This window comes from Antechinus flavipes, chromosome 3, assembly GCF_016432865.1.
Source record: "Antechinus flavipes isolate AdamAnt ecotype Samford, QLD, Australia chromosome 3, AdamAnt_v2, whole genome shotgun sequence".
Taxonomy (NCBI): Eukaryota; Metazoa; Chordata; class Mammalia; order Dasyuromorphia; family Dasyuridae; genus Antechinus; species Antechinus flavipes.
Window position 1 is genome coordinate 550,071,636 of NC_067400.1, and position 20,093 is coordinate 550,091,728.

The 20,093-nt window shown below is 32.9% G+C and overlaps 1 protein-coding gene across 1 annotated transcript in view; it reads left to right on the forward strand.

Annotated features, from left to right (window-relative positions):
* TRPC4 (transient receptor potential cation channel subfamily C member 4) overlaps nt 1–20,093 on the forward strand; it is a 280,213-nt gene that overhangs the window by 242,789 nt on the left and 17,331 nt on the right. Inside the window, exons 6-7 of the mRNA XM_051987405.1 lie at nt 6,958–7,271; nt 17,347–17,542. Coding sequence (XP_051843365.1) covers nt 6,958–7,271; nt 17,347–17,542 — 510 coding nt within the window. The remainder of the gene's footprint in view (nt 1–6,957; nt 7,272–17,346; nt 17,543–20,093) is intronic.

Consider the following 20,093-nt stretch of genomic DNA (forward strand, 5'->3'; position numbering starts at 1 on the left):
GAATTTGTTATTGCCTTGAGACACTGTTAAAATGTTCATGCTTATTATTCTGTTTCCTCTTTGAAGATATTTCCTTTAATTCTGTCTTTCAAGTGCTTTTATTCATTACATTTTTTCAATTTTGTGGCAGACAAAGTGTGATAAATTATATTTAAATAGTCTATTCAACTTTACAAAGTTTACAAAGTCCTTTTCTCGAAACAACTTTGTGTGGTAATTATTATTCCCATTTTATAGATAAGAAAATCAAGATTTAGGGACCTATTAGCTTCCCTATGGACATACAACTAATAACACTATAATACAGTTTCAGAGTTGTAAGGGATCTTGGACTACATATGGTCCAAATCTGTATCTTTACCACTCTTTTTCCTGCTCCAGTTCCCCCTCTCTAGGAGAAATATTCATCCTGAGCGTGAGTCTTGCCTCCCTTCCCTTATATGCTTTGATTCATCTTTCAAAATTTAAAAAGGAAGGCTATTTTAACTAACATTGTTCTAGCAATACTACTTTGGTTTTATATAGCCTATTTCTTCTTTAGAACCTTGATTTCTAAAATGCGTGTCACTAATCCCATGTATTCCAATTATCTGGTTGGGGGCAAATATTGCTATTTCTGTTTCTCAGATGGAGAAACTAGTGTATTCTCCCAAAGAATATGATTTTCTAAGCTCGTCATTGGGTCTGTGACAGTTATAGAGATGTGATTTCCAGATGTTTAATACAATAGGCTCTCTATTTTCCCGTTCCAGGCTTGAAAATCTAGACATAAAATAGCAATTAAAGTACCTAGGTTCTTCATTGTACTGATAGGTGAAGATGGAAAAGGGTATTGCCCTATAATAAAGGATCATGAATTAAATCTAATTTAAATTTTAAGGGCAGGGATTTGACCTTGTATAACAAAACATGATTCATTTAGGATTGAAATCAGTATGATATCAATTATTCTTAATCAAAGAAGACAAACAAAAAAATCAAATTAATTTATGAATGCCTATGAAATATAAAGCTCTTAGAAACACATGATGAAGAGGTAAGCCCTCCTCCCTGTCCCACTATTATCTTCTAAATGAACTGTAAATTCTCTGTACAAGGATGATTTTTGTTTTCTTGAGTCATCTTTGCTCCTTTTTTCTAACCCTCACTCAAATCCACAGCTTCAATGTTAATGTATCAGCAGTGAATATTGTTGAGTGGACATCTTGGCTATGACAGAATTCACACACACACACACACAAAATATTCCAGACTTCATGTGAACTTGAAGAAAAATCTGACTTCTTCTCGCAAAAACACATGCACCTAGCTACAAGTACCACCTAGAAATACATAAATAGACAAGCAAACCTCAGCATCAGATAAAGAAAGTAAATTTGGTGCCTCAATGAAAAAGGGGAGAAGAGATGAATACTCCTGACCTTACCTGAACCTTGAAAGAGGTCTGCTGATGGAACCATTTTTATAAACTCTTTCCTCAAGGAAGTAAAGGATTTATCCAATTTATCCTGATTCATACCCATTATATTATTGCTTTGTAGTTCTTCAGTCATTTTCAGCAATGTCTGATTCTTCATGATCCCCTTTGGGATTTTTCTGGTGTTTTCCTTTCCAAAGGAAAAGGAAGGATGAGTAAAGTAGGAAAAATATGCTCTATGGAATAACCAAGTCTCATCTATTTGGAGATTAGAACCTCCAGACTTGATAAAAGAAGTCAGACTTCTTGAAACTTTCTAGAAAAGAGAATTTCAAGGGTCAAGCATTAATTGCTCCTGTCATTTTCTGAGTTAGATAAAACTTATTATGCTCTATGTCTTTTTTATTTTAGATGCTAATAGATGAACTAAAAGCAATTGTACACAGAGAAAGCCACAAAACCAATTCTATTGTACCCAGAAGAAATCTTGGAGGGGGCAAGAAAACAAATCATAGTGATTCTTATTGAAAAAGACCCCCACAGTGAAGCCAGTCTTCTGTGTTACGTGCCAGGTTCCAAATAATATAAGGATTTCAAGATATTGGAAAAGCCACTTAACCTTCACCTAGCTCAATTTTCTCATCTGGAATGGGATAATGATAGCACTAATAGTCCAGTTTTGAGGATAAAACAAAATATTTATAAATCATTATGTAAATATTAAAGATTAATATAAATTATAACTATTATTGTTGTTGCTGTTGTTAATTGCTTAAAGAAGTTGTAAGGATATAAATAACTTATGTTATAAATATATAAATAAATAGCTCATATTAGATGCAAGAGTTGGGCTAATTTGTCTAAGAGAATCTATATCAACATATTTAAATTAGAATGAATGATTTGGGAGAGGAGAGAAAAAAGGTGAAGTTAAAAATTTTAAAATTTAAACAGGAAGATGTTAATAATATTAATTATTATGTAACTTGAGAGAAATACTATGTAAGAAACTCCAAAGAGCAAGTAGGAGGCACAATGGGTAGAGTTCTGAGCCTGCAGTCAGAATGACTATCTGGTCTCAGACACTTACTGGGTCAAAGCACTTAATCATGTTTGCCTTCATTTCCTCGTTTGTAAAATGAGTTGGGGAAAAAAATGGCAAACTAGTATTTTTGCCAAGAAAACCCCAAATGAGCCCAGAAAACCCCAAATGAAGTCTTTCTTTTGTAATAATAGCTTTTTATTTACAAGTTATATGCATAGGTAATTTTACAGCATTGACAATTGCAAAACCTTTTGTTCCAATTTTTACCCTCCTTCCTCCGACCTCCTCCCCTAGATGGCAGGATGACCAGTAGATGTTAAATATATTAAAGTATAAATTAAATACAAAATAAGTATACATGACCACCAAATGAAGTCTTAAGAGTCAGACATGACTAAAAATAACTGAAAAATAGCAAAACAATGATATAGTGGGTATGAATCAAGAGAAGTTGAATAAGCCCCTTAGTTGCCTGGGGAAAGGAATCTCCTGGGATATGTTTTAAAAAGGAGCTGTTTCTATATAATAGAAAATATACAATTAAGCCAATTATGGATACAGGCCAGACATGTACTTGGAGAGGAGCAGTGCTGGATCTGCAGAGTACCTGAGGGAAAAAGCTAGCACCAAATGAAAACTGAAAAACTGAAAACTCTTTCCCCTTTCTAAATAAAGCAGTTAGACACAGACTGCTTAACCAAAAATAAGATGAGAGAATGAAGGGAGAAAGAGCTCCAGGATTTTTTGTCAGAGAATCCCAGAAATGAAGAGCAATAAGTCTCAGAACAAGTATACACTTCATTGACATCAGTGACTATGAAGCAAAACAAAAAAAAGTCAATTTTTTGATGTTTCTTTTTTTTTTTTTTCAGGAAGTTAGGGGTGGGGTTTCAGAGAGAGGAGATTTTATGAACAAGAGAGAAATTGCATCCTTGCATGGGCAGAAAGTATGATTGTTTAGATAGTCATGGTCCAAACATGTATAAAGTGAGTTCCATCTGTGTTTGTTATACATGCCTACCTGAATTGTGTAAATATGGTACATAAGAAGGCAAGGATATATATCACTGGAACTTTACCAATCTTTCTTCAAAGATCAATTACTATCTTGAGAAAAGCAAGAGAGGGGATTATGAGATGGGACTCCTCTTAAAACAGGGCTACCAGAAAATAAGTTCAGAATGTGTGTGGGGGGTGCTAATAGCTTCCCTGATTGTGATCCCTTAAAAAAATAATTGCCTTAGCTTTTATCTGCAGTCTTGATTCCTTTTCATCAAATGCTAGGTACACACAATAGCATTGTAAATAGCAAATGAGTAAAATTTATCCAAGAAAATAGCAAATAGAACTCATAAAAGTACTACAGATTAGAATATAAAATAAACACAATAATTTTTAGATAAGATTGAAATGAAATATTATTCAACCAAGAAAAGCCATCCTAATTTTACCCAGGAGTAAATTCCTCAGAGTCTCTTGGGAAATAAGCTGAAAATCAGACAAGTTGAGGAGCCAGTTTCCCCTACATATTTGCTAGTATCAAAGGTATATACATATACATATATATATATATATATATATATATATATATATATATATATTCATTCTCTCTCTCTCTCTTTCTCTTTCTCTTTCTCTTCCTCCCCCTCTCTGTTTCTTCATTCCTGGGATTCTCTGTTGCTAACATGGTAGCTACCACTATTTACCAGCCTTAGTAAAAATTAATTGGCTAATATTGGTAACACCATCTGCTGGAAAATGTACAAAAAGAAGACTACAAGCTGATCTGAAAATGGATCTGTGTTCATTCTGACCTCATTACAAACAAAAATCCTATTATCTGGATATGTTGTTTTTAAAAGACAATTGGGAGCAAGAGCAGAATCCAATGTCTTCTCTAGTGCTTATCCTAGTCTCTGCCCATCTCCCCTCCCATTCTCTAATAGTGAAATACATTGGTGTTCTTTATTAAAAGAAACAATCTAACTAAAGGATATAGCAGAAATGAGTATTTTCTTTCTTCACTGTTCTTTTCTGATCATAACTTTGCTATCAGTTTCAGAAACCAAACTCACTTCTGACTTTGCTCTTAATTTGACAATGTACTGCTGCTTTTTTAGTCATTTAGCAATTCAGCCTTTACAAAAAAGACAAAACTGCACTAGCCACAAATTCTACTCACTTGAAGAGTTCCCTGACAAACGCACCCCAGTCATCATACCCACAGAGAAATCAACTCATTTGAAGAATTGTGTAACTCATTCAACAATTCCCTAGGTTTATTACTTGTTTGCTGTACATCATTATTAATTTTCAAGTATTAGATCACCATGGGAATTACTAGTTTGAAATAAATATGTAACAAAATTCACAATGGCCATTCTCTTTGCTAAAAGGTAGGTTTCTTTAGGACAAGAGATTTCAGAGAAAACAAAGAGGTAAAATAGGCACCATAAGTGGCAAATATGAAACAGATTTGGGAGAGCAATAGGGTTACCCAAGAAGGATCAAATAAAGGAATTTGAAAGAATCCATTAAAGGAATATGCTATGAAGCCTAAATATGCCACTGACCGATAGTCTAAACCTATAAAAGAGTGTAGCAGACTAATTGGTTAGCTATAGTAGTAAGTAAAAAGATACCATTAAAGGGAAGGCACTATGAGTAGGGAGAGAGACAGAGACAGAGACAGAGACAGAGACAGAGACAGAGACAGAGACAGAGAGAGAGAGAGAGAGAGAGAGAAGGAGAGAGAGAGAGACAGAGAGAGAGGGAGAGGAAGGGAGGGAGGGTACAAGTACTTCACAGTGGACTTAGTCCTGAAAAAAGGTTTAGCAAAGATCTTCATCATGGGTACATCTTTTGTAGGGAAAATACAACCTTGGGTTTTTTCTCAGTAGAGGAGGGGAAGTACCAAAAGGAGGGATAGCTCAGAGGGAGGAATAAAGGAGGAGGCAGACGTAATGCACCTGGCAGATCAAGTACCAGAGCTATCTAAAAGATTTGCTAGTTAATATCTCAAAGGTTACTTAAAGATGCCCAGAGGTTTGAGGAATAGATAATGGAAGGTGATAAAGAGTTCCATTCCTACAAATCACTCTCTTCCAACAAGATTATCTAGGACTTGATTATGCTTAGTCCGCATCATTATTGATGCCCTTTTTTTGACACCATAACCATTTTCTAATATATGTCTATATTGAGCTCTCTTTCCTGCGGGAAATAAACCAAAACAAAATCTTCCCATAACACATTCAATATTCCATATCTCTAGTTCCCCACCTATCTACCTAGAAGACAGTATGTTTCATCATCTGTACCCTGGGAAGAAGATTGGTGATAAATTTGATTGCAATGAATCTGAAAGCTGAGCAGCTATTTTTAGTGTTCTAAAGCACAGTATTGTAGTCCATGTTCATTTTTCTACTGGTTCTGCTATCTTTTCTCTTCATCAGTTCACTATAAATGTATATGTGTATATTGTTGTTTTTCTATCATGACATCGGGGAGGTAATACCATGACATTCAAATGAATTGGGCTTAAGTGAGAGGGGGCTGTGCAAAGTCACAAGCTTTGTTTTTTCCTCCAGAGCCTTATGGGTCCAGTGGCAAGATATACAACAGGATGATTAAAGATGGCTCTAGACGGATTGTGGACCCTTAGTTTTTTAAGCTAAGGTCTTTAAACAGGTTTCAGTTTGACTGAGGCAACATCAAACAGTAATTAAAGCTAGACAAGAAATGAAGTAGAGAATATCCCTTTTTAGCTAACCAAAAATAAATAAACAAATAAATGCTTTTTAATAGTTCCAAAATATAGTGCTTGTTTGTCAAAATGAAAACTGCAAACAAATATACAAACCAGTGATACACTGTGTATTGAAAGCAAAAAGAATTTCCACATTGTCAAACAAGTTCTGAATTTTATCTGAGATAGTGTTTAACAACCTTAGCATCTTCTGTGTTTAACAAAATACAAAAGGGGGGAGGGAGGGGTAAAAATCCTTTTTTGTTTTCATATGGCAAATCTGACCTTTGTAGTAATGGAGGATAGTAAAGGATATTTTACACACACAAACCCACATGTATGTTTCTATCAATGCCTTTGGTCATCACTATTAACCAACATCTGTAGTCATGCTTATAATAAATGAGAAATCAACAATTTCATAATCTCAGAGTGTTAGGGGGATGAATGCAATTTACAAATGAACAAAAATACTAATGCCACAATCAAGTGAGTATAAACTACTATGAGATGCTTTATCCAGATTACAGCAAAGCACTAAATTAATTAGACACCATTTTATTCCAATTCAGATTAATAGATCAATATATTGTAAAGGTGGAGGAAGTCTTAAAAATAAAAAAAAAAATGCTTTGGAGATTCTAAAATAGAAATACCACAAAGCTGATTTTTACATGTAACATGTATCTGTTTTTATATACTGTGTAGATATAGTTTACTCCCTGTTTTCTTTTCTGTTCTCTCCAGTATAGTGCACATAACCCCCGAGAATCATGGGATATGTGGCATCCCACTTTGGTGGCAGAGGCTTTATTTGCTATCGCAAACATCTTCAGTTCCCTACGCCTGATTTCACTGTTTACTGCCAATTCTCACCTGGGACCTCTGCAGATCTCTCTCGGAAGAATGCTGCTAGACATTTTGAAGTTTCTGTTCATTTACTGTCTTGTATTGCTAGCTTTTGCAAATGGCTTGAATCAGCTGTATTTCTATTATGAAGAAACAAAAGTCTCAAACTGCAAAGGAATACGGTGTGAGAAACAGAACAATGCCTTTTCCACGTAAGTTGCTCAGATATTTCTGTTGGCAGGTAGCTGGGTGTATGGTTGGTATGGTGTCATTTCTGGAAATTAAAAAATTGGCAGCAGCTGTAACAGAATGGGAATGAAAAGTCAGGATATGTATCTGAACAGAGATTCATGTTGTACCATATACAACCTGAATGGCAATGAGCAAGTTGCTTAAACTTTGTTGAGCTTAAATTTCATCTTTTTTAAAATTAAAAAAAAAAAAAGAATAGATTCTGCCCTGTTGTCTTTATATTGTGAAATGACAGTTGTGAAAATATTTCACAACTATAAAGTAGTACATAAGTGTAATGCTGCTATTAGAAGAATTTTTAATAGGCTAATGTAGAAAAACAATGTTAATGGGCTTATAATATTAAGTTTTATATATACATATATGTATGTATAATTTAATATATTTATATTTATTAATGTATTTATCACATATATAATTTAATATAATGAGCCCAATAATATTTCTTGGTTTTACACACATATTAAACACACATATTAAAAAACAAAATAATACATGTCTATGTGTTATTTTAAAGACCACTATGACTTTTTTAATATCATTTCATAAAATTTAAATGTTTTATCTTTTTAATTATTAGAGAGCTTTGGAATCAAAGGGTAGTTTGAGAATTAAGAAACTTCAAATATGATATTGCACAGTTATTGATGAAACAAAATAATTTAATACAGGGAAGGTACGTGCTCAAGATTTTAAATAGAATATGATGCTAAAACTTTTTTATAACTCAATACTCTTCTTCTGCATAAGAATTGTGCCACCATTCCCCTCCCCTCCACAATAATTCACTCATATTTTAGTTCTCAAGAACCCTTGATTTCACTGAATTGGATAGTCTCTACTCTAATGCAGACAGTAATCCCTTAATACACAATCTTTGTGCATTGCTATTATTGGGGAGAAATATGATTTCCAGCACTGTGCTGAGTGCTTTATGATGATTTCATTTAATCCTTACCATGCTGGTGAGTGATGGGTGATGAGAGAGGGGAAGATGGAGATACCATTATTATTTTTATTTTACAGATGAGAAAACTGTGGCAAACAGAGATTAAGTGACTTGTTTAGGATCACACAGCTAGCAAATGTCTAAGCCCATATTTGAAATCACTCTTTTTATTCTGATTCCAGATCCAGCACACTATTCCCTGCACCACCTAAATGCCTAAGAGATTCCTTCTGATATCCTCTTGTCATTCTGAAAGTTTATGAACTAACTATACCTATTATTGACTCATTTTTGCATCAGGGTTGGCTATCTATATACTCTCTTGCCTGAATGACTAATATTATTCATTTTCTAGATACTTATTACAATGCATTACCTACTTCTGTACCTTATTAATCTTAGTATAATGAAAAAAGATAATAAAGTCATGCTGAAATTGTTAAGCTTTATATCAAATGTTTTAATATAATATACAGCGAGGCCTTTAGGTCTTCGACACTAAATATCCATAGACTTAGATAATTTTTCTTTCTGTCTCCATTTTAAATTATATTTTATTATATTATAAACTATTCCTTTTAATTGTTGTGAATGTTTCTATGTATATCAACCTATATTTCCCACTGCTTCCATGGATATTTCAATGGCAACTTAAGGAGAATTGAAGACCACCAAAGGAAATCAGATTAACGTAAATCATTATATTTATTCTATCCACAATTCTTAATCATTGCAGTCTGGATAAGACCATGAGGGTGAATATACCTTCCTGGTTGAAAGTACTTGATACTGTGAGAGTTATTTTCTTTACATGCAAAACTGTATAATAATCATTCTCTCAATCAAGAAGTATATAATAAACACATAATCTATGCTAAGAATTGTACTAGACAACTAGAGATAAAAATACAAGGAATAAAAAATATTTCTAAGAAGCTAGCATTGTAATGGAAAAGATATACAGTACATATAATAATTAAGTATATAAAGAGTAAATCAAGAAAAGTTTAAATTATTTCATTATAGAGGACATAAGCAATTGGAAGAATGAGGAAAAATATTAAGTAGAAAGTGGTGCTTGAACTATATCTTGAAGGAAGAAAGATCCTTTTAGGGAAAAATGAGTAAGGAGGGTTTTCAAGGGATAGATCTTCATCTATGCAAAGGCACATACATGTGACTGAAAAAAGCCACTGTGTCCAGGAATAGAGATTAGCCTAAGGGAGTAAGTAGTACACAAAGAGAAGTGATGAACAATGAGGCTAGAATCAGATTGTGAAGGAATTGAAAAGCCAGACAGAGAGTTTATAGTTTTTCTTAAAGACAATAAGAAGCCTCTAGACTTTACTGAGTAAGAGAGACAGAAAGAGTAAAAATTATTTCATTAATATCCCCAACACCCACAAGAACACTTGGTATATAGTAAGTGACTAATAAATGACTGCTTGACTAATTGATGACCAGCTCTATGCTTAAGAAATATCATTTTGGTAGCATTATAAGGGAAAGAATGAAGATGGGGAAGATGAGACAGGAAGATCAATTAAGAAGCCATTGCAATAGCTTGAAGTTTAGTATACTGCAAAGAACTTTGGACCTAAAATCAAAAAGACCTGTGTTCAAATATGATATGGCCCTAAGTCATTTTAACTTCCATGAGCCTTAGTTTCCATATCTGTAAAATAAAGGTAATAATGGCACCTATTTCATAGAGCTGTAGTAAAAACCAAATGAAACAACATTTCATTACCTTAATTACCTTTCAATACCTTAAAATAATATATAAATGCTTCTGCAGTGATATTTAGTTATATGAGGAGGTGGGATATATGCATGAGAAATGTAGAGATAAAAATAGAAAGATTTGAAAACTGATAGGATATTTGTAGTAAATGAGAGCAAGCAACCAAAGATATGAGGAGCCAGGAAGAAAAGTAGTGTTTTGGCAGAAATATGGAATTTCATAGTGAGATGAGTTTGGGGAGGAAAGATAGATATTTCGGTCTTGGATATGTTGAATTTTAGATGTCTCAAGGATATCCAATTTGAAATATGCAACAGACGACCAATGTTGTGGGACTGACACTCACAAACTGAGGTTGGATATATAAATCCATGGGTCACTGGCATAGAGATGAGAATTAAATCTATGGAAGATGATGAAACCACCAAGAAGGAAAATGTAGAGAGAGAAGAGTGTTTTGGGAAATGCTTATACACCAAACCATAATATGAATGATTAATTGGTAAAGGAGACTATTCCTGATGGTAAGGTTACTAGAGTGTAAATTACCACAAAACTGAGGATATTGCTAATGTGCATTTCATCTTTTTATGTCTTTTTAATGTCATCATATGTGCTCTATTTATTTTTTCATAAAGAACATCCACTAAATTATTATTTTTTATTTCCTTTAGTATTAATTTGATCAAAAAATGTTAAAACACTTTAGGAAATAGTTTCTCTAAGAGAGAATGGATTAATTGAATGCTATCCTAGTAAAGGGGAAAACACCTCCTTAAATTTTTACATAGATATCATGGAATATTCTTCAAACAAGAGATATCAGTTGTTGAATGAAAATTATAACCTTGCCTGGGGGAATTTCCTTTTCTTATCTGAATACAATCTTAGGAAAGTAGTTCCTATGAAACTAATTTCACATTCCATATTGTTTTATTTTGATTCCTTAGCCAATAAACATTGATCAATTCAATTTACTTGTGAATGACACAAGATCAAATGATGATGGAAAGCTAGAATACTGAAATCTTAACTAAATGAGGAAGAGAGAGAGAGTTTGATTTGGCAAAATGTCTGGTTCTTAACACCAAGATAAAGAGGCATAATTCAAGAATCTGCTAAACCTCACTAAGGTCCATGAGATGATGTACAAATCTAAAGAGTGATTCATATTGTTAGAAGACAGTGAAAAATGAGGGAATGTCTCAGGAAGAAAACATAAATTAAGGCCATAATTGTGAAATTTGAATTTAGTTTCTTTTTTTTTTTTTTTGGTTCAAATTTAAAAATCTAAATGAATGTTTTGCAGAAGGCTTCTAAATATTGCTGATGTGACAGATGGGAATGCTTTAGGTATGAGTAAATAAATACTTCCCAACCATAACACAATAACATTTATTTAGTAGCATTGCTTTCATTTGACATTTAGAAGTCATTTACTAAAATATATCAGTTGGATTATGGAAGCTTTAGTAGGCAGCATATTTTATTTATCTATCTCCTTCTGAACTGTTATATGTTGGAGAAACACAGGCTGAAGATTTGAATTTGTGAATTAACAGTGAGAAAACAGTTTTGGCAAAGGAGATTAAGGAGACAATTATTGTCCAAATGACTCCCTTATTTTTACACAGTGATTATTAAACTTAATATGAACACCTAGTTCATTTCTAAGGATCAGATTTGCCTTTTTGAAGTTGAATCTTCCTCAGATAATTAATTTTTAAACATAGTACATTGGATTAAGTTTATCCTAGAATTGTTAAAAGGCAACAATAACTAAATCATTAGACATTTTAATCCAGTTAAGATTTACTTACTCTCTTATGAATCATAGATTTGCGGAAATAATAATTCTTAGTGTTTCCAATCTTGAGAGTCATTCTTGTAAAGTCTGGGCTAGCTCCTTGGAGGCCTCAGGAACAGCCAGAGTCAGGATAAGTAAAAATCCTTGGTCTTCAGGGGGAGAAATGGAGACAGAGAAATTGCCACAAGCTCCCCACCAACCTCCCTTCTCCTGGTCCCGTTGCAAAGTGAAGTCCTTGCCTATTATCTGTATACACCAAACATTGAGTAAGCATTGAACTGTGAAAAGGGCCATTTTCCCAAACATATGCTAATAGAGTCATTGCCCCATATTGAATAGGTAATTAGCCTTAAATGCCAGGTTGTCTGATTCAAGCATACCTTTTAAGAGTTTCAGTCCTTTATACATTCTAATATAAGACTCCTTAAAATCAGGAAACACAAATATAATTCTTTTTTCTGACACCATTTGTGTGACTTTTAATAAATTAGTTTACCATGATTATATTATACATGATTCTCCATCAATAAACTTGGACGCTAAAAATTTCCCCCTCCTACAAGGGGTTAATGTGAGGCATACTAGAGTGCTAAATCTGCGGCTGGGTTCAAATTCTAACTCAAATTTTCACCAGCTGTGTGGCCCTGACAAGCTACTTAGCCTCTTAGACCTCACTTTTTAATTTGAAAAATGGAACCTTTCAAGTCCCTTCCAGCTCTAAATCTGTGATCTCATATATGCTTTGTGAACCTAAAAGTCATATAGACATCTAAAGCATTGTTGAGGTAAGACATTGGTGGGCTTTGAAGATAGTATGTTCATCCTTAAGGAGGTTATTAATGGTGTGTTCAATTTCTTTTTCTAAAATGGGAATATTTAAGTGTTATATTTTCTTCATCTGTTAATCTGGGCAATCCGTATATTTGTAAGTAAGTATTCATCCATTTCCCTTAAATTATCAGTTTTATTGACATATAATTAGACAAAATAGGTTCTAATTATTGCTTTAATTTCCTCTTCATTGGTGGTAAATTCACCCTTTTGAATTTTTATATTGACAATTTGATTTTCTTCTTTTCTTTTTCTAATCAAATTAACCAAAGGTTTATGTATTTTGTTAATTTTTTTCATAAAGCAAACCTTTAATTCTTTATTAATAAGTTCAATAGTTTTTTTTAACTTTCAATTTTATTTATCTCTCCTTTTATTTTTCAAAATTTTTAATTTGGTAATTAATTAGGTTTTTTTTAGTTTGTTTTTTTTTCCTTAGCTTTTTTGTTGCATGTTCAATTTATTGATCTTTTATTTTTTTACTTTACTCATATAATTATCTAGACATATAAAATTAGCCTTAAGAACTGCTTTGGCTGCATCCTATAAGTTTTGGTATGTTGTCTCATTATCGTCATTCTTTTCTATGAAGTTATCAATTGCTTCTACAATACTATTGTTTGACCCATTCCTCCTTTAGGATAATCTAATCCTATTAATTAGGTCCCAGTTAATTTTGATCTATTTTTCCCATGGCCATTTATTACATATAATTTTATTATATCATGATTTGAAAAGAATGTATTTATTATTCCTGCCCTTCTGCATTTGATTGTGGGGTTTTTATGCTCTAATACAGGGGTCCTCAAACTATAGCCCATGGGTCAGATATAGCAGCTGAGGATGTTTATCCCCCTTACCCAGGGCTATGAAGTTTCTTTATTTAAAGGCCCACAAAACAAAGTTTTTGTTTTTACTACAGTCTGGCCCTCCAACAGTCTGAGGGACAGTGAACTGGCCCCCTATTTAAAAAGTTTGAGGACCCCTGCAGTGAGTATGGTCATTTTTCTTTTGTGCATAGGTGCCATGTACTACTGAGAAAAGTATTCCTTTCTAACCCCAATCTATTTTCTCTAAGTCTATTATACCTAATTTTTCTAAAACTCTATTTACTTCCTTAACTTCTTTCTTGTTTATTTTGTGGTTAGATTTAACTATTTCTGATAGATGAATGTTGAGATCCACCACTAATATAGTTTTGCTATCTACTTCTTCTTATAACTCAATTACTTCTTTAAGAATTTGGATGCTGTACTACTTGGTGCATATATGTTTAGTATTGATATTACTTTGCTATCTATAGTATCCTTTACAACATGCAGTTTCATTCCTTATCTCTTTTCATTAGATCTATTTTGTTTTTGCTTTATTTGCAATAAGGAACACTATCCCTACTTTATTTATTTATTTTTTTTTACTTCAGCTGAAGCATAAAATATTCTACTCCAGCCTTTGCTCTGTATGTATCTCTCTGTTTCAAATGTGTTTCTTGTAAACAACATATTTTACAATTATGGCTTTTAATCCACTCTGCTATCCACTTCTATTTTATGGGAGAGTTCATCTTATTCACATTCACAGTTTGGGTTACTAACTCCATTTCCTGCCATATACTTTCCTCTCCCATTTCACCCTTTCCCTTCACACAAGTATTTTGATTCTAACCTTCACTTCTTTCAATTTGTCCTCCTTTTTTTCATCCCCATTCCCTTTCTTATCCTTTCCCATCTATTTCTGCCCTTTCTTCTATAAGTTTTTTTTTTCCTTTCCTTTTCTTTTTCCCCTCCTACTTCCCTATAGGATGGAACAAATTTCTATACCAAACTAAGTATGTGTGTTACTCCTTTTTTGAGCAAATACAATAAAATTAAGGTTGAAACTTTACTCATCCCCCTCCCTTCTTTCCCTCAACTAATAGCTCTTTTATACATCTTCATGTGATGTAATTTACCCCATCTAACTTCCTCTTTCCTCTGTTTGTAATATAATACCTTTTGCACCCTATTTCACCCCAATTTTGTTTTTTTATGGTATCACATTAAAGTCAACTTGTACATACATTCTCTAAGTGTACAAGTTCTAACTGCATTGACAAAGATACAATTCTCAAGAGTTACATATATCTTCCCATGAGGGCTATGAACATTTTAATTTTTAAAAAAAATAGTTTTTTTTAACTTATTTAACTTTCTGTGCTTTCCTTGAGTCTTGTATTTGAAGATAAAATTATTCTGTTTAAGTCTGGATTTTTTATTAGAAATTATTGAAAATGCCCTATTTCATTGAGTATCTATCTTTTTCCTTGACATACCATACTTAATTTTGTTAGGTAGTTGATTCTTGGTTATAGTGCAATCTTTGCTTTTTGGAATATAATATTCCAGTTCCTCTAATCTTTTATTGTAGAAGCTGCTAAGTCTTGGGTAATCCTGATTGTGGCACTTCAATATTTGAATTATTTCTTTCTGGCTGCTTGCAATATTTTCTTTTTTGATCTGATAGTTTTAGAATTTAGCTGCTATATCCCTTGGAGTTTTCATTTTGAGATCCCTTTCAAGAGGTTTTCAGAGGATTCTTTCATTTTATCTTCTGGTTCTAGAATTTCAATGTAGTTTTTCTTGATGATTTCTTGAAAGATGTTGTCTAGGATATTTTTTTAATCATAATTTTCAGGTAGTCCAATAAATTGTAAATTATCTCTCCTAGATATATTTTCTAGGTCAATTGCTTTTCCAGTGAGGTATTTTACTTTCTACTATTTTGTGTTTGACCAATTCTTGATTTCTAATTGAGTCATTCACTTCCATTTGTCCAATTCTGATTTTTAGTGAATTATTTTCTTAGTTTTTTTTTATCTTTTTTTTTTTTTTCAATTTGGCCAATTGTACTTTAAAGGAATAATTTTTTTTTGTGGATTTTTTTTTCACTTTGCCAATTCTACTTTTAAGTTGTTTTCTTTTTCTATTCCAAATTTATTTGTAAGAAGTTGCTTTCTTCAGTATATATTTTTTTATTTTGCCAAATTTATTTTTTAAACAATTGTTTTCTTTAGTCAATTTCTCTGTTTCCTTTTCCAAGTTTTTTATTTTCTCCCCCCAAAAAATTTTTTATAATTCTCCTGCATAGCTTTTATTGTTTTTCCCAATTTTTCTACTATCTCTCTTTTAAGATCCCTTTGGACATCTTCCAAGAGACCCTTTTGAGACTGAGACCAAGCTTCCCCTAAAGGCAGGTTGCCTTTTGGGTCCTTTTCTGGGTTTGTGTTCTGATCTTATCTATCTCCATATTAGCTTTGTGTGGTCAGAGCTTTTTTTACCTTTTTGCTCATTTTAAAAAGTTGAACTCCACTCCTAGGGCACAGGAGTGATTTTTCTAAACTTCTTTTTCCCCAGGACAGAGATTGTGCTGGTGCAGGTGGTGTTACAGGCTTTCTCACTGTGCTGGATGATCAAATCTACCCTGTTAGACTGGGATTCAGGACTCACAATTTGCCTTCTGTATTTGCCTTGGGTGTCTCAACAATGGTCTGCTGATCAACTGGTTTTCTGAATCAAAATAGAGTAGGCAATTTTCCTATACTTTGGCTAAGAGCCTCCAGCTAGTTTCTCTTAGCCATTCTGTGCTAAACTGCACCTGTGCTGGGCTGAATACATCACTGCCCAATTGAGACAGACCTTTCCTGAAATTCTTCCAAGATATCTAAAGCTAGAAAATTATTATACTCTGAATTTTGGCTCAGTCACTCCAAAATCCATTCAGATGCTTGATTCAGCATTGATTCTGAGGGAAGATGAAGAGAACTCAGGCAATGTCTTATATACTCTTTGCAATCTTGACTCTGTCTCCATGTACTTCTTATCTCAATTGGATAGGAGCTTATTTGGGAACATGTGCTCTTTATAAAGGTCACTAAGTTCATAAACATCTTTTATTCATGTGTTTGTTTTTTAGGGGGAAGTCTGATATGCAATGAGATCCCACATGAGGAACTATAGTCTACTGGTACAGGCCAGGGTCTACTTTGCAACAACTTACAAAATTAGAAAGTTTGACATGATTATGACAGATTACAAAGGGATTTGCCCACATTACATACCCAATATGTGTCCTAAGTGAAACATAAACCTGGGTTATCCTCACTATCCATCATACCCTACTACTATGTAGAATTATTTTTAAAAATCACTTGAAATGTTAAAGGTAATATTTGTTTACATTCTGATTTCCAAACTAAGACTTTTATGCATGTCTAGGAAATGTATAGGAAATGAGAAGCAACATGATTTTTAACAATCTAAAAGAGAGAGAGGGAAAGTGAGACAAGACAGAGACACAGAGAGAATCAAAGAGAAATAAAAACATAGAGAAAAAGAGAGAGGGAACAAAGTTATATAGTTATAGAGAAAAATAGCAAAAACAGAGAAATTATTTAAAAGTAATAAATTTGATTTCTTCAAATCTATAGCTATATAGCTCATCACTTTTTCAAACATTACGAGATGAGTATATAATATTCTTCAAGCTTTACTACTAGGGACCAGTTTCATCTATGGAAGAAATAGAATCACTCTTCCAGAAAGCATGTGCATATACACATACATATGGAAGGGGGAGGAAGAGAAAGAAAGAAAATATGTATTTTATATTATTCTTAAGATGTTCTAATTAATATCTCTTAATGATTTTTTTTTTTATCTTTCCTAGGTTATTTGAGACACTTCAGTCTCTATTTTGGTCCATATTTGGGCTCATTAATTTGTATGTGACCAATGTCAAAGCACAGCATGAATTTACAGAATTTGTGGGGGCTACCATGTTTGGAACATACAATGTCATCTCTCTTGTTGTACTACTCAACATGCTTATAGCTATGATGAATAATTCTTATCAACTCATCGCAGTAAGTTAAATTCTTTTATTTTAATTTAATATTTGCCTGAAATGTTCTCCTTTTTGAGTATTTCCTTGTTCCATGAAAAATTTTGGGAAATGACTTTCAGGAATGACAAGTTTAAGAAGACAAAGTGAAATTATAGAATTTTATAAGAACAAGTCTAATTCTTTTCTTTTTTCATTCAGTTTTGCTCTCAAAGAGGTTAAATTCTAATAAGAGAAAATAATATAGAAAGGGGGAGCAGATATAACCTATAATTTCAAGGTCATAGCACTTAAAGAAAGATTTGCAAGTTCTGTATAGCATAGCCAAGTAAGATTTTTTTCCCCTAAATTAATGTGTACATGTGAACAAAAGATCTCAGTAGAAAAAGAAAGCAATTAAGTCCTTCTGTTCCATATATATTTTATCTTATAAAGCAGTGTTTTACATATACAATGAACTCTGAATATCTAATTCACAAGTTGCCAAATTGTCTTATGTACATAATTTGAATGGAATGTCAATGTCTTTCCCATTCTTTTACCTGTATATTGGTGCCAAAATTATTTGAAGAAAAAGTCAATTCTGAATTGTATTTGGGAAGACAAAATGGTTTCCATAATCTACCTATCACAGATGAAATTCTGCACACACACAAAAAAAAATCCTATCTAGGAATTGATTCCTAGACCTAATGCTTCCAAGAGAGTGGTAGTATCATACAATATCTCAAGTAATAGGATTCACTAGACTTTCTGACTTACTTCTGATATAAAAGATTTTTCAGAACACTATTTTCCCTGAATAATTGGGAGGCTGGATAATACCTTATTATATTGATGATCTAAATAACCATATCATGTTCCTCTAGGTAGCTTATATTTCCAAAATCCAAGTTCTGTTTGTCAGAAGGGGGAAAAGGAAGAGGCTTAGAACTCCCTTAATTATCACAGTTTATGTAGAGAAGCCATCCCACCTGCCAAAAATATATTGATCAAGCAAGCTCCAAAATTACTCTATACAGAAAGTAAAATTAGACAATAGTAACATAAAATTTGTCCTGATGCTGAGGGAAAGTCTTAAAGAATAATGAACATCCTGTGCAACAAGAGAACTATTTGGTTCTGCACACATATATTGTATCTAAGATATACTGTGATATATTTAGCATGTATAGGACTGCTTGCCATCTGGGGGAGGGGGTGGAGGAAGGGAGGGGAAAAATTGGAACAGAAGTGAGTGCAAGGGATAAGGTTGTAAAAAATTACCCTGGCATGGGTTCTGTCAATAAAAAGTTATAATTATTAAAAAAAAAAAAAAGAAAGAAAGAAAGAAAGAAAGAAAGAAAGAAAGAAAAAGAAAAAAGAAAAGAAAACTAAAAAAATTAAAAAAGAATAATGAGCAAATCCCTTTCCAAGCTGAAATGCCATTCCTTAGAGGAAGAGAAGATCTTGGAAATAGGGAATCCTAAGAATATATGCAAAGCATTTTATAAAACTTAAATTGCTTTATAAGTTATAGCTATTAATATTCTTCCAATTACTATTACTACTACTATTATTACTACTGCTACTACTGAAATTAGAGTTTAGAACTTACAGAATTCTCCACCTATGATAACAATTCACTATACTCATAAACCCATCTTTCTGCCTCTATCTTAACTCAGAAATTAGACAATAAATTCAGAAATAATCACTTTTTTCTTTCCTCACACCTACTTACCTCCTAGTAAGGATGGTCAGAGAGAAACACAATATGATATAGAGAGGAACTGACATAAAAAGAGAAGAGGTAAACAACCAGGAAGCTTGCTATCACCTCCATCTTAACCACCCCCCCCCTTTTTTTTTACTTATTCCTTTTACCTTCTTGTAGCCACTATCATATTCCTTAATTCAGGATTGTAAAAGAAGGTAATTAGAAGAAAAGCAAAATAATGTCCTCACTTCCCACGAGTCTTATTAAAACCATGCCTTGCTGCTAACCCAAGAAATAAAAGTTTGAAGTTTGTTGTTAGTTTGAAGTTGAAGTTTAAAGTTATTGATTAAGTAACTGTGTACTCTGTACAAATCTCAATGAGGGGCCATCTTAATAATTGTTGCAGATCTTCTCCACATTTACAGATCTTGGGTTGTTCTAAATATTATCTACATTTGATCAAAATATATAAAGCTGCTTTTTGTTGTTGTTGTTGTTTATTTGTTTAAGAAGTGTAATAGAGGGTTAGTTAGCCTAATCCATAAACCATGTTAAAATTTATTTTTCTTGGTGGGTTATGTAAAATATTTGCAAGGCTTCCTGGTTTTTTTCCTGCCTTATTTCAATCCAAACAAGTAACCAAGATATAGAACCTAAATTCTGGTTCCAAAGTCCTTATTACTCTTTATGACGTCTTTATGATGTATGTGTATTTCTCCAAGTTCAAATCCTTTCTAGGGTTGACGGATAGCACATTCATCTATCATTTGGGAAGATGATCCGCCAAACTCCTGACTTTCTCATGAGACTGTTCTCTAATTGCAAATGTTTCTTCTACTATTGATCATTAACTCTAGCAGGTTTTGATACCAAA